Source organism: Daphnia pulicaria, chromosome 8 (assembly GCF_021234035.1).
Source record: "Daphnia pulicaria isolate SC F1-1A chromosome 8, SC_F0-13Bv2, whole genome shotgun sequence".
NCBI classification, from domain to species: Eukaryota; Metazoa; Arthropoda; class Branchiopoda; order Diplostraca; family Daphniidae; genus Daphnia; species Daphnia pulicaria.
This window is the reverse complement of record NC_060920.1, coordinates 14,397,684-14,412,425: the sequence shown is the minus strand read 5'-3', so window position 1 is coordinate 14,412,425 and position 14,742 is coordinate 14,397,684. Positions and strand designations below refer to the sequence as shown.

The 14,742-nt window shown below is 38.9% G+C and overlaps 2 protein-coding genes across 2 annotated transcripts; both read right to left on the bottom strand.

Moving 5' to 3' along the window:
• Positions 1–2,561: 2,561 nt before the first annotated feature.
• LOC124311964 (protein rolling stone-like) lies at positions 2,562–3,491 on the bottom strand. Its single transcript, XM_046776331.1, has 4 exons — positions 3,390–3,491; positions 3,077–3,305; positions 2,888–2,998; positions 2,562–2,809 (listed from the first exon to the last, which is right to left on the bottom strand). Exons 1-4 carry the CDS (start codon positions 3,468–3,470, stop codon positions 2,562–2,564), a joined length of 669 nt encoding a protein of 222 aa, XP_046632287.1. The 5' UTR covers positions 3,471–3,491.
• Positions 3,492–8,789: 5,298 nt separating this feature from the next.
• On the bottom strand, positions 8,790–10,469 carry LOC124312162 (protein rolling stone-like). The gene is made up of 4 exons (XM_046776660.1): positions 10,141–10,469; positions 9,852–10,071; positions 9,630–9,746; positions 8,790–9,554 (listed from the first exon to the last, which is right to left on the bottom strand). Exons 1-4 carry the CDS (start codon positions 10,225–10,227, stop codon positions 9,118–9,120), a joined length of 861 nt encoding a protein of 286 aa, XP_046632616.1. The 5' UTR covers positions 10,228–10,469; the 3' UTR covers positions 8,790–9,117.
• Positions 10,470–14,742: the final 4,273 nt, after the last annotated feature.

Below are 14,742 nucleotides of genomic sequence, written 5' to 3'. Positions count from 1 at the left end.
AAATGTTTCCTTAATTACGGTTGTGTTTTATGAAGTTCTCAGAACAAAATGAGGTGAGATGCGGTAATATGCTCATTCAGCCGAGTGAAGGGGCTTATATAAGGGATGCAGTATGCGGAACTCGTCAGCAAGAGTCAATCGTGACGGTTATTGTATATTTTGGAAATGATCTTATTTGAGTGATTAAAAATTATTTTTATCTCTGTGATTATACCACATTTTCAAACATTATTCAAAAAATTCTATGTCAAAAGAGTGTTTCATTCATTAATAAATTTCTCTTTTCATTGACCAAGATGGGAATCTTTCACGGCGCATCGTCCACGATCGTCCACCATAGTAGGCTTAATATGGCTGAGACTGCCGAGTATACAATGCGGCTGTATCGGGAGCTTTTTTTAAATATTTTATCAACATTCGCAAACGAAAATGAGTCCAATTAAAATTTAAAAATTACAGCATCTAATAATTAATAACTTTAAGTCCTCTTGGACGCTTTAATTTGATTTTGAAGAAACGACCATTTTTTTATTGTTTGATTGATTACTCAGTCATACCTAGTGGACGATGCACCATGGAAGATTTAAAATTTTGTCAATCAAACCATAAATTTATTAATGAAAGACCCTATAAAATTATTTGAATGTTGTTAGAAAATTTTACGTTCAGTTATAAAAACCCAAGCTATTATCTTAAAAAGCAGTAATGAAAACTTTGATTACATTAATATTAATATGGTCTATTAATTTTTTGTAAACTTGGGTTGTTTTCCCATAATAATTCAACATTGATAGCAAAATAGAAATAAAATTCATTTAAAAAAACAAATTTCGAGCAACAATTTTGTTTAGCTACGGTGAAATTTATAATTTATTCGTATCAGATTTTAGTGATGGATCAGGTGGGTGAGTCGATTAAGGCGTCGCATGATGATCGGGGCATTATGGTACCCGAGTTCGATTCTCCTGGTGAGCATAGTTGCTCCCACACCTAGTTGCCGCAGACGCCATATTCTATATAATTACCTCTATATGTACCCATTCATATAATTAGCTTTGTTCACCTATATTCATTGTGGAAAAGACGAAAAGTATATAAGATTGATTCAGAACCATATTTCGTGCTACATCTCGGATCCCTGAAGTTAATTGTCCGAAAGGACAAGGATACGAATGGGATTGTTACTTGGCTGTTCGGTAAAGGTTCTCGAACACGCCAATAACTGTTATAATATAATACGAACCGTGGGTATGCGATTATTGTCTCTTATGACTTATTAGTCTTATTACACCGGGTCTAGGGTCGACCCGTGATGACCGTAGAGACGATGTGAACTAAATGAAATTTTTTTTCTAAAAAGTATTACGGCAAGAGCGCCAGGTAAAGGAGATATCTTTTTTTTCTTCTTTTATTCGCAAATCGATTTTCCGCATACATTTAATAAATACACGTATATATTTTATTTAAATACTAATCAATTGGGAACTTAACAAAAATTGGAACACCACCTAATGTTAAAAATATAACATCCCGTCGGTTTCGTCATCCGTTTTACGTGTGAAAAACAATGGATGATAGCACTAACCATTAGATGGATTATACCTGTAAGATGCACTCAGACACTTTGAGTATGCACCTCGAATTAAAAAACAAAAAACAAAAAACAATTGAACAACCATATTGGAAAAAGCTCGGTATTATTTTGTTGTGAATAAAATAATAGCCTTTTCCCGTTTTTGCTGGACGCACGCGTAAAGTACGAATGAGCATATTGCGCTAACGGTTATTTCGAAACACATATATACGATTGACACAAATGTATTAGTGTATTACAACGATTTTCACACAGTTTATAGTACTGAAACGTAAAAGATGTTGTCGATTCGTCAGAATGGCAGCCTATTTTACAATAACAATAGAAATGCAATTTTCTAGTAAGGTGAAAATCAAACAAGGAGCTTGGTTCTTTATCATGGAAACAAAATAGCAGCACATTGAAATAATTGGAACGATACCAAAATGCACAAAATTTATAATATCGATACTCTTTATAGATTGGCATTTAATGGATATTTTAGGATTTAGGCTTTAATCACTATTGCGCTGTTGTCACCCCCAGTCTCATCCAGGACGAAAGCAGGATTCCAGCGACTTTGGTAATAGTCGTTCTGCTCGTCGAATTTTCTAGCGCATTGAATCACACGATCTCTCAACACATGCAGAGACCAGATGACACCGTGGACCAGTGGCAAACCGATCGTCAGTCCCACCAAGACAAACGGAACGGTCAAACTGAGATTTTCCCAGTTGAGGATCGGGTAAATGAATGAATATAAGAGAGTCCGTTTTCTCTCCGACCTCCCGCCGCCCAATAGATGGCACTGAACACGACGTACGGTCAAGCTATAATTCGTATACTGGGTTGTCTTGGCCATAAGATACCGATTGACCCATGGTTTTTCTTTTGATCCTGCTGCGTAGCACGTAGTCCCTATAAGTTTGTGCAGTGCCCATGCACAGGAGAGTGTGGACGACGGGCAGTGCGATGAATAAACCGATAATCACGCGAAGGGAACTGTGAGGCTAAGGTTGTCCCAGTTGAGAACGGGATAGATATAGGAAGAACCATCATTGTTTAACCCGCCAGCAGCCCAGTAAATCGAGCTGAAGGCAATGTTGGCTAAAATGACGACCAATGGATGATAGAAGTGCATCAAACGGCAGGGTCTGCCGCTCACTAAGATGTCACAAATGGACATGATACTGTTGAATCCGTGAACTAGGAAATTCATCGCTGACAATCCGGAACCTAGAAATGATGTTCGAGAAATTTAAGATTATTATAAATTAATAGCAACGATGAGGTAAAAATCTAAGCATTATATACCTGGTGTGAACAAAGCCAACCAGTAGATGACCGAGATGGCGATGGAGAGCAAGTTTGTGACATTGTATAAAAACCAAGAAAAACGAGCCAAAAGAGTCCATTTGAAGCCATCTGTGCAATCAAACCCACCCAAATGGGATGTGTGAGACGGGTCTATTTATAGTAGGCCTATTTGTTTCGTTTTCTCACCAACAGTTTCGTCATTCGCCTTCTGCAAGAGAAGTTCGATTGGAATGGCCAGGCTTACAACTAAGTGAAGAGTCTGAATGATGAATCCTAGATTGGTTAGATAAATAAAAAAAAATTTGGGGGTGGTACTAATCGATCCGTTTGCGACGAGGACGGAGAGAAAGAAGGCGGCCGCCACGAATCGATACAAGATGAAATAGCCGTTAATTTTCTGCCGATTCACTTGCCACTTTTTCAAGGAAAAACAGTTGAAGCCTCGTTTAAACTAGCTGTTAGTCATCAGGAGAAGTCGAGAAGATAGCGATATACTTACAGACCAAATTGCGAAATCGTGGGGCTTATCGTGTTTAAAATTAAACTGACTCTTCCGGAATTCTTGTCGAATCGTTTTCATCTTGGCACACACCCACCAGAGACCAGAGTAAAAACAGAACTCACGATAAACTCTTTATTGAAAAATATGTCAACATTGAGGATAAATCCATATATAATAAAAGAACAAGCTTTTGGGGGAGGGGCTTATTCATGTGTCAACAATGTGTCAACACAGGCTCCTCCCCCAAAATGGAACATGCCCAAACATGCCCACCACCAGATGTCGTCGCCGTGATGACCCAATCTTTGATGACGCAACAACCAGCATCACCACCAGATGTCTATAGCATGACGAGTGATGACGAAATCTTCAAGTAAGGTAGTCACTGGACAGATTTACCACGATGAAATCTATTACGGGCAGATGATTAAGCTACAGAAAAGCGAATAGCAAAAGAGTCCGACTTTACGCTAGACAAAAGTTCCCCGGATTTGAACGGGGCTCAGGTTACTCGTAGTCGAGATAAAACTGACGATAAGAAACCACAAATTTTGTTATCCGAAATGAAATGCTGCGCACTACTTTTCGGACGGAGAAAATGTCTAAAAATGTCTGTAACATGAGCAAAACATCATTCAAACTATTTTCCAGACCCTGGGCGATTAGCAATCCATTGGCTAATATGGCTATACCTCAATTGGGTAATTTAGCTTTGCAAAACCTTGCGGTGGAGACCAAGGAAATAAACCTTAACCTTGGCTTATTGCTTTACCGTGCTTTACTTAAGACCTTGGATGGGGTTTTATAGATTGCATCCAGTTAATTATAGTTATTTGATAGCCAAAAAGTCAACAATACAGGTTTTGGGGGATGGAAGTGAATTCAGGAATGATGGAGATCCAGACGAATACTAAATTAAAATAATGCAATTATTCATGACATTAAATAGCGAAGATGTTTTTTGAAATTTTATTGATTGAATGCCCAGAGGACACGAATTTATAAGCAGAACATGCACAGAACGGAATTATGCTGCATAATGATGAAAATACAATAATTTTGATGAATAAGACTTGTCGAGAACGTTAAGTCATTATGCTGAGGCTCCGGGTTGGTTGTTATTAGAGGAAGGCCCTTTGGTGAGGTGTTTACGGCCTGAGTTCTTTCGCCCTAGCCATCGACTGTTCATCTTGGCGGTTTCACCTTTGACGAAGATATTTTGCCGGTTGCGCAATATTGGAGGCAGCAAACGCGCGCGTTTAATTTGACGTCTAGCTTCTTTTCTAGCAGCAAGTAAGCTCTCGTAAATGCGACTTATCATTCGTGCTGATCTGGTTGCTCCAATCCCGAGCGAAACGTATATTAAACTCTTGAAGTATTTTTCCCAATTCGGCAAGGTGTTGCGATGTTGCACATGAATGACTGCATGCCTACTATTCATGACAGTTTGGAGGTGGCTCAAGTCAAATACAGATCCATCTTCCGGCGCTACGAAATTCGCTGGAGAGCATTTCGCAAGCGCGAATTTTAATTGGACGTAACTATCGACGGTGGAGTTGTATGGTAGCAGATTGAGATTGATGGTCATGAAATCACGCATCGGCATTGCAAAATCCTCTGCGATCGTGTCAAATAAAACATCTTCGATAGCACTAGCCGCCATTTCTTTAGTCTTTGACCAATTACTTTTCTTGTCTGATTCTAGCGCGCGGAATATACTGACCATCGACCTCTGTCGTTTGGCTGGGCTCGGTACTCTTGGGAACTTTCCGGTGTTATTAGACAAGAATTGACGAGTTTCCTGTAGCTTCACAGCTACGTCTTTAGCACCGATCAAACGAGCAACTTTAATCCAGGATGTTATAAAGGACTCGGATTTCGCCTTAACTTCGGGTAATACGGAATGACACACCACATTTCGTCCTCTTATGGCATGTCGGATGATCTTATCGACAGCACATATGCTTTTTCCATTCCGTTGGAGACTTCCATTTGAGACGTTTTGAAGGTTGTAATCGACAAGTTTATAAAGAAGAAACTGAGTGTCATCTGATGTGACCATCCTTACGCCTAACTGCTTTGAAAGAAAACGTTTCAATGCCGGACTGAGATATTTAGTCATTGGCCGAAACAAGAGTTTTAGCATGCGGATAGACTTGATTTCATCCTTTCTTGTCATTTTCATTTTCTTCATCATCATTTTTGCCAATCGTCGTCGGTTTCTTCTTGCTGCTTGCTGTTTTTTATTAGACATTTTGGAAGTCTAAATGTTTCCTTAATTACGGTTGTGTTTTATGAAGTTCTCAGAACAAAATGAGGTGAGATGCGGTAATATGCTCATTCAGCCGAGTGAAGGGGCTTATATAAGGGATGCAGTATGCGGAACTCGTCAGCAAGAGTCAATCGTGACGGTTATTGTATATTTTGGAAATGATCTTATTTGAGTGATTAAAAATTATTTTTATCTCTGTGATTATACCACATTTTCAAACATTATTCAAAAAATTCTATGTCAAAAGAGTGTTTCATTCATTAATAAATTTCTCTTTTCATTGACCAAGATGGGAATCTTTCACGGCGCATCGTCCACTATAGTAGGCTTAATATGGCTGAGACTGCCGAGTATACAATGCGGCTGTATCGGGAGCTTTTTTTAAATATTTTATCAACATTCGCAAACGAAAATAAGTCCAATTAGAATTTAAAAATTACAGCATCTAATAATTAATAACTTTAAGTCCTCTTGGACGCTTTAATTTGATTTTGAAGAAACGACCATTTTTTGATTGTTTGATTGATTACTCAGTCATACCTAGTGGACGATGCACCATGGAAGATTTAAAATTTTGTCAATCAAACCATAAATTTATTAATGAAAGACCCTATAAAATTATTTGAATGTTGTTAGAAAATTTTACGTTCAGTAATAAAAACCCAGGCTATTATCTTAAGCAGTAATGAAAACTTTGATTACATTAATATTACTATTGTCTATTAATTTTTTGTAAACTTGGGGTTGTTTTCCCGTAAAAATTCAATATTGATAGCAAAATAGAAATAAAGTTCATTTAAAAAAAAAAAAAAAAATCGAGCAACATATTTGTATACGGTGAAATTTATAATTTAATCGTATCACAAGAAATTTATGTAGCGGGTGGGTGAGTCGACTAAGGCGTCGCTATGTGGAAGGGGTGTTTTGGTACCCGAGTTCGATTCTCCTGGTGAGCATAGTTGCTTCCACACCTAGTTGCCGCAGACGCCACATTCTCCATAATTACATTTTTGTTATGACCCTATGTAATTACCTTTGTTCACCTATATTCATTGTGGAAAAGACGAAAAGTATATAAGATTGGCTCAGAACCATATATCGTGCTACATCTCGGGTTCCTGCAGTTAATTGTTCGAAAGGACAAGTATACGAATGGGATTGTTACTTGGCTGTTCGGCTAAAGGTTCTCGAACACGCCAATAACTGTTATAATATAATGCGAACCGTGGTATGCGATTATTGTCACTTATGACTTATTAGTCTTATTACACCGGGTCTAGGGTCGACCCGTGATGACTGTAGAGACGATGTGAACTATAAATGAAATTTTTTTTCTAAAAAGTATTACGGCAAGAGCGCCAGGTAAAGGAGATATCTTTTTTTTTTTCTTTTTTTCGGCAAATCGATTTTTCGCATAAATTTTATAAATATACGTATATTTTATTTAAATACTAAATCAATAGGGAATTTAACAAAAATTGGAACACCACCAAATGTTAACATTATATTTAACATTCCGTCCGTTTCGTCGTTCGTTTTACGTGTGTAAAACAATGGATGATAGCACTAAACATTAGATGCATGAATTACTTGTAAGATGCACTCAGACACTTTGAGTATGCAGCTTGAATTTAAAAAAAACAAAAAAAAAAACAAAAAAACAATTGAACAACCATATTGGAAAAAGCTCGGTAGGCTATAATTTTGTTGTGAATAAAATATTAGCCTTTTCCCGTTTGGGGACGCACGTACCGGCACGTACGTATGAGAAAATTATAATATGGAGCAGTCTAACATCCATGTTTCATCAAATTTATGTCCAAAATGGCCAAAATAAGATGATTGAGTCTCATACTCAGTACTCATACCTAGATAGACGATGCACCAAGGAAATTTTGACAGGATTCAAAATTTTGTCAATCAAAACATAAATTTATTAATGAATAACGAAAAACTCCCTAAAATTATTTGAATGTTGTTAGAAAATTTTACAATAAAAACCCAAGCTATTATCTTGCAGAGTTGCAGTAATGAAAACTTTGATTGCATTAATATTAAAATGGTCTATTCATATTTTTAATACTTAGGGTTGCATGTTTTCCCGTAATAATTCAACATTGATACAAATAAAGTAATAATTAATAAAGTTCATTTTAAAAAAACAAATTTCGAGCAACAATTTTGTTCAAGGTGAAATTTATTTTTTAATCGTATCACGTTTAAGTGATGGAGCAGGTTGGTGAGTCGAATAAGGCGTCGCATGGGGAACGGGGCACTTTGGTACCCGAGTTCGATTCTCCTGGTGAGCATAGTTGCTCCCACACCTAGTTGCCGCAGACGCCATATTCTGTATAATTACCTTTCTATGACCCTATGTAATTACCTATGTTCACCTATATTCATTGTGGAAAAGACGAAAAGTATATAAGATTGACTCAGAACCATATATCGTGCTACAACTCGGGTGCCTGAAGTTAATTGTCCGAAAGGACAAGTATACGAATGGGATTGTTACTTGGCTGTTCGGTAAAGGTTCTCGAACACGCCAATAACTGTTATAATATAATGCGAACCGTGGTATGCGATTATTGTCTCTTATGACTTATTAGTCCTATTACACCGGGTCTAGGGTCGACCCGTGATGACCGTAGAGACGATGTGAACTAAATGAAATTTTTTTCTAAAATTATTACGACAAGAGCGCCAGGTAAAGGAGATATCTTTTTTTTTTCTTTTTTTCGGCAAATCAATTTTTGGCATACATTTTATAAATATACGTATATTTTATTTAAATACTAAATCAATAGGGAACTTAACAAAAATTGGAACACCACCTATTGTTAACAATATAATATCCCGTCCCCGTCCGTTTCGTCATCCGTTTTAATACATGTGTAAAACAATGGATGATAGCACTAAACATTAGATGGATAACTTGTAAGATGCACTCAGACACTTTGAAATGATTATGCACCGGTATGCACCTCGAATTTAAAAACAAAACAAAAAAAAACAATTGAACAACTAATATTGGAAAAAGGCCAAAAAGCTTGGTATTATTTTGTTGTGAATAAAATAATTGCCTTTTCCCGTTTTTGCTGGACGCACGCGTAAAGTAGGCTACGAATGAGAAAATTGTTATATTGCGCTAACGGTTATTTCGAAACACATATACGATTGACACAAATGTATTACAACGATTTTCACACAGTTTATAGTACTGAAACCGACTGAAACGTAAAAGATGTTGTCGATTCGTCAGAATGGCAGCCTATTTTACAATAACAATAGAAATGCAATTTTCTAGTAAGGTGAAGATCAAACAAACAGCTTGGTTCTTTATCATGGAAACAAAATAGCAGCACATTGAAATAATTGGAACGATACCAAGTTGCACAAAATTTATAATATCGATACTCTTTATAGATTGGCATTTAATGGATATTTTAGGATTTAGGCTTTAATCACTATTGCGCTGTTTGCATCCCCAGTCTCATCCAGGACGAAAGCAGGATTCCAGCGACTTTGGTAATAGTCGTTCTGCTCGTCGAATTTTCTAGCGCATTGAATCACACGATCTCTCAACACATGCAGAGACCAGATGACACCGTGGACAAGTGGCAAACCGATCGTCAGTCCCACCAAGACAAACGGAACGGTCAAACTGAGATTCTCCCAATTGAGGATCGGGTAAATATAAGAGAGTCCGTTTTCTCTCCGACCTCCCGCCGCCCAATAGATGGCACTGAACACGACGTACGGTCCTAAAGCGGCGAACGAGTGATGAAAGTGCAACATTCGGCAAGGTCTCTTGCTGATAAATATGTCGCAAATCGACATGATACTGTTTAGCGCGTGGACTAGGATGTCCTTGTCTTTCAATCCTCGTCCTGCCAAAGAAATTGACAAAATTTTTAGAATAAAAGAAATAAAGTCAATTGGCGGACTATATGCGCAAGACTGACCTGGAACAAAGAGGACGGCCCAGAAAACAGCTGAAATAAGCAAACTGAGTAAATTCGTTATGTTGTACAGGAACCAGGAGAACTTCAAGAGCGTCGTGTTGTTGCTATCGACTTGTCCTGAAAAAAAAAAAGAAATCGATTGCCAATGTTGGCGCGGTTGTTGTATGTTTTCTGTATAGGTATAATATTGAACGTGCTATCTATGCAGATATTATGCGGTACCTCTATGGGACAACAAAAGAAGTTGTACTGGCACAGCGGCACTTAACGCCAAATGCAAAGTTTGCAGGATGAGACCAATGTGGCTGAGATAGATGAGCCAATATTCCGGATGATTGCTCCTGGCTCCGCAATAAACGACCACCGATAAGAAAAGAGCGGCTGCCAAAAATCGATACACGATGTAAGGTCCCGACACTTGATCCCGCTTCGACTGCTGCCACTATTTATCGAAAAGATAAGGTACGTTTAACTTTATATAAGGCGATATATAAATTGTCAGCAAACTTACCGAAAATACTGCAAAGTCGTAGGGTTGATCGTAGCTGAAACCGAATTGCTGGCACAAGGGATACTTTTGATTAGCGTTGGGCAACATTTTCGGGTATTTATATTGATGCGGGATCCGTCGCTTGCGAAGAACGGCGATCAACTGGCGGGAGCAACCGGAGACGCTTGGAGAAGATCGAATTTATTATTTGTTTTTTGTTTTTGCCAGTCGCCTTGACGTTTAACCTTTCACTGCTGACGTCTTGGTATAAATAAAAATACGACACTCAAATTTTTAAAAGGAAACCGAAACGTCCCTTTTCGTCAGGGGGGGAGGCCAACTCAAAGTAAACTAACTCGTTTTGGGTTGTTGTTCACAGGTTTATATACCCTTGGTTGATAATACAAAATACACGTAAAAGAAAAAGCTGGGACCATGGGAATTTGGAAGAAAAACGCATGCAAGGTCTCCCTCTCTTCGTGTGCAGGTTCCCCTCCGTGTCCTCATTTTGAAACTCCTCCTCCGTGGTACTATAATATAAACGTCCGTGCTCTCTTCACAAAAGAATAGAACTCAGGCCCCCCGCTCTTTTCGAATTGACTGTCGAATAGAATGGCGCACATATACATAAGCATTTGACCGCTGACGGACCTTGCCAAAATATCAATCTATTAACCTAGTGCTGTTGAGAGCGTACGTTTCACGCGGGCTGCAAATATAACGGGATGTTTGTAAGAAGAACACTGGAAATTGCGATGCGCAAATTCGCAGCAGAGGCACTCGAACTCAAAGTAGGTTAATTCCGGGGGAATTCAACTTTCTGGCTAATAAGCAAATTGCAGGCCATCTCATCCATTGCGATTTCGAATTTCAACCTCGGAGCACACGTCAACTCGTATTATTTTTGAAAAGGTACAAGCCAAATTAAGGACACGGCAATTCAGCAGGGAGATTTCTTTGGACATGTGTGGGGTAATAAGTAGGCCTATTATATTTTCATGCACCAGTGTATCTTATTTTAAAAACGGCTGTTTGACAAGCTCTCCCCTTTCAAGGTAAAGCTGCTTATCCGCCAATGAGAAAGCTCAAGGTCGAGGCCCAGGTATACTATACCATATAAAATGCATATTTCAATTCAGCATAGAACTTTCACTCTCTTTTTTTTTCCAGCTAAGAGCCCGGGTATGATGGATAGAGAGATTATAATAACTCGCTGAAAACTTTCATCCGTTTTCTTTTTTTTTTGTATTATTTTTCAATTGTGACAAGTCTGAGGCTTTCCGCAGCAGTCAGTAACTTTCTCGGAGAGAAGCTGAAAAGCTTTCCGAACGAACAATGCGCTTTTGTTTCAGCAGTCAAGAATTGAACAACTTAAAAAAGGAAATTATTGATAACACAGCGCAAACTGTTTCTCACGATTTCGTGACTTTATTTTTCTTTTCTTTGGCCTTTCTCCCGTTCGTCACCAAAAGTTATTTTCATAGAAATAATTCAGCGCGTCTGCAGCTATTATAATGGATTGACGGATGAATAAATGCAAATCGGCGGATGTTATCATTTCATTTTCTAGTTTAGCATTTTGAGTGGCGGATGTTTGGGGGGACTTGGTCGCCTTGGTTACCAAGTCCCGCAAAGAGATCTTCAGCTAAACAAGTTAAGTTAGTTGATGAAGAATCCATAAGAGGGCACGAAGGAGTAGGAGCCGCAGCTAAATATAGGCTGCTATATATGTACGACGAACGGTAAATGGGGCGCGCAATGCATTCAGAGAGTCAGAATCTTTGATGAATGTGCGCAAGCGACATTGACCGACATGTGTAGCATCGGATATTTAAACCGGACGGATGGGACAGACGCATCCGCATCGATCCGAAACTCTTCTTTTATTGCCAACCGGCGACCGCGACAAGATTTCATTTAAAAAAGAAGACATTTATAATATGTTTTATAAACAATCGCCAAGTCTTTTTACTTCTTCGGCTGCCGGATGTTTTTTTCTTTTAAAACGGAAATTGCTGCCGTCGTTATACAGCAAATCCGGATGAGAAACGCTAATAAATTTATGGCGATGAAATCTGTCAAAATTCTTGACAGCCCAGAAAACCAATCTGCTCGTGTGCAGCAGTTTTATATAAAGAAATTCTTCCTGTCGTATATATAAAACATCCTGTTTTTTATTTGTTACACAATGGAAACCAACATTGATAAGACGATGTGTATATAAGGCTGCAATTAATTTGTTTGAACTACAACTACTGTATGTACAGCAACTCGGCTGCAGGCGCGATTAATATGCGCGCACACACTACAAAGGTTTCGACAAGCTTCATTTCCTGTAAAAAGTATACCGATTTTCGTACAGCGAATAACGCATATTATTACATGCTTCAAATTGATTTTCTATTTTCTTCTATTTCCTGCCTCAATTATGGTAGGTCATTGGGCTCTGTTACAGCACAGCTCTTGACTTCCTGATATCGATGGTTTGGACAAAACTGAGATGCATGTTCAATAGGAAAACTTTTTTCGGTGTAGGGGGTTACCATTCATCCGCTTCGGGCGGATGTTGAAATCATTATTATATCTTTTTTAAAAACCGTGAACTCGCACTCTAGAGTTCGTGAGATGGGATAGAAATAAGCCAATCGATTACATCATATATACATAACGAATATAACGAATAGAAATATACCGATGGAAACCAGCTAGAACTTTCCCCCATTTTTCAGTGTTATTATTATTATGCGATAAGAGTCGATATTCCAGCTTCTTCCAGCTATAGATAAAATCGGAGAAATGTAGAAAAATGGATGCGATGAGAAAATCCATAAAAGTCGCAAGAGCTATACTAGGTCGCCGCCCCCTGCTGTTGAGTAATAATTTCCAGTTGAAGATATATCCGGGTGGGATTAGACGATTGGCACAAGCCGTACATCACAAAACACGCACTGTGCGTGTGTGCATTTTCCCCCGTTCAGCACTGTTCACTGATGGTGTTGATGCAAGGGCCACCCCAGCAAGCAGCAGCAGCAACTTTTTCTTTCTTTTCTTTTCATTTGAAAATACCAGAAGTGAAATATTAGACAAATAAGTTATGACGTCCCGCTAGCAATATTTCAGCGTCGTCCTCAGACACGTGAATAGTATCCACAAGAAGCGGCGTGCGGGATCCGCGTTGTCATGATGACGGATTTGTGCTGCTCCGGCCTTTATTCTGTATAGATTAGATATACCAAGGGGTTACATACATTTGGGGTCGAGGGGTGGGGGGAGGAAATAAGACATTTTTTTTTCTTTTGACAACAACAACAACAACAACCTAAAGAATAGTAACTGGGTTAGTCGGCATCAAGAATTGGATCGACCTCCTTTTTTTCCCCTTCATAAAAAAATTGGCCCTGCGCTCTGCGGTACAGTCGTCCCATAACAAACGTATCCTAACATGTTGTTAAAGATGCACACAGCACACAGGAGCCCATATAGCAACGACGCTGTTAAAGCGCCAGCATCAAAAAGATATATACACTAGGCCGTCTATGTATGTATAGTAGTAGGCCTAGTGTGCTGGGTAAAACCGAAACAGCGCATATCCAGCACATCGATTTATTTATTCTAGCTAGAGAGTTTTCTTTCTCCCTTTGAACCTTTCTATACTAGTCTAGAAGTTGGTGTATTATTCTCCGTACATATATATATACACACACAGACAGAGAGAGAGAAGAGCTAGGCCTATGGCTTACTTTATCCTTATATGGCCGAGACGCTAGTAAGAGTATCGCATCGCATCGCAGCACTCGCCAACTTCTTCTATATACGGCCCACTGTCTATTTTTACGACGTAGTACGACAACTTTAAATGCGTATGGCACATCACATACTGCACAAGCACTTGTGTGTGTATCTGTCTCTCTCTAATACGCAATATATTGTGTGTGCGAACGGGGTAGGCAGCAGCAGCAGCAGCACTGTTAATGGCAGACAAGCGTGACAGCGACAGAGAGACCCGTCCCGCTTTTCTGTTTCGGGTCCCCGTAATATACGACGGGTCGGATGACTTTTGGAGGTCTGGCCAGTCGCCACCTTGATGAGAAGATGACATATTACTGACACCTACTACTACTATATTACTCGGGATCAAAACTTCAAGCACAATTGCGTATCTCCACACCAGCCGGCATCGCATCGCCTTATTATTAGCGATTCGCGCAATTAATTCGCTTTCCACGCCCACAACTCGACCGTGATAGTATCTATCCCCGCTCAAATTAATAATAATAAGCATCTCTTCTGATCAAGACTATACAAGCGCGCAGCTCATCCATCAACCCTGTTTGTGGGCCTTTTTGACGCATTTCATTTTCGTTCACAATTTTTTAGCCATTTTTTTTCTATCCACATCCTTTGGCTTTTTTTATTTTAGAATTTTCTTTTCTTTTTGGGTCCATCCAAGCTGCTGTTGCCGGTCGTAGATATTTTTCATCATCGCTGGAAGAATGTTGTGTAGTAGTATCTGTTTGATTTTGTAGATTTCATTTCCTATATACGCCCGATTAAACCGATCCCGGGCAGGAGTATATATCTCTACCACCTTAAAATGAGAAGCAGAGTCTCTTTTGACACTAT

Bases quoted from the DNA above. Each gene is read 5' to 3' on its own strand.
- LOC124312162 (XM_046776660.1), bottom strand. From the start codon at position 10,227: ATGTTGCCCAACGCTAATCAAAAGTATCCCTTGTGCCAGCAATTCGGT. The intron at 10,072-10,140 runs GTAAGTTTGCTG...TTCGATAAATAG, and splicing joins ACGACTTTGCAGTATTTTCG to TGGCAGCAGTCGAAGCGGGA. The intron at 9,747-9,851 runs GTACCGCATAAT...TTTTTTTTTCAG, and splicing joins TCTTTTGTTGTCCCATAGAG to GACAAGTCGATAGCAACAAC.
- LOC124311964 (XM_046776331.1), bottom strand. From the start codon at position 3,470: ATGAAAACGATTCGACAAGAATTCCGGAAGAGTCAGTTTAATTTTAAA. The intron at 3,306-3,389 runs GTAAGTATATCG...TCCTTGAAAAAG, and splicing joins ACGATTTCGCAATTTGGTCT to TGGCAAGTGAATCGGCAGAA. The intron at 2,810-2,887 runs GTATATAATGCT...CATCATTTCTAG, and splicing joins GTTGGCTTTGTTCACACCAG to GTTCCGGATTGTCAGCGATG.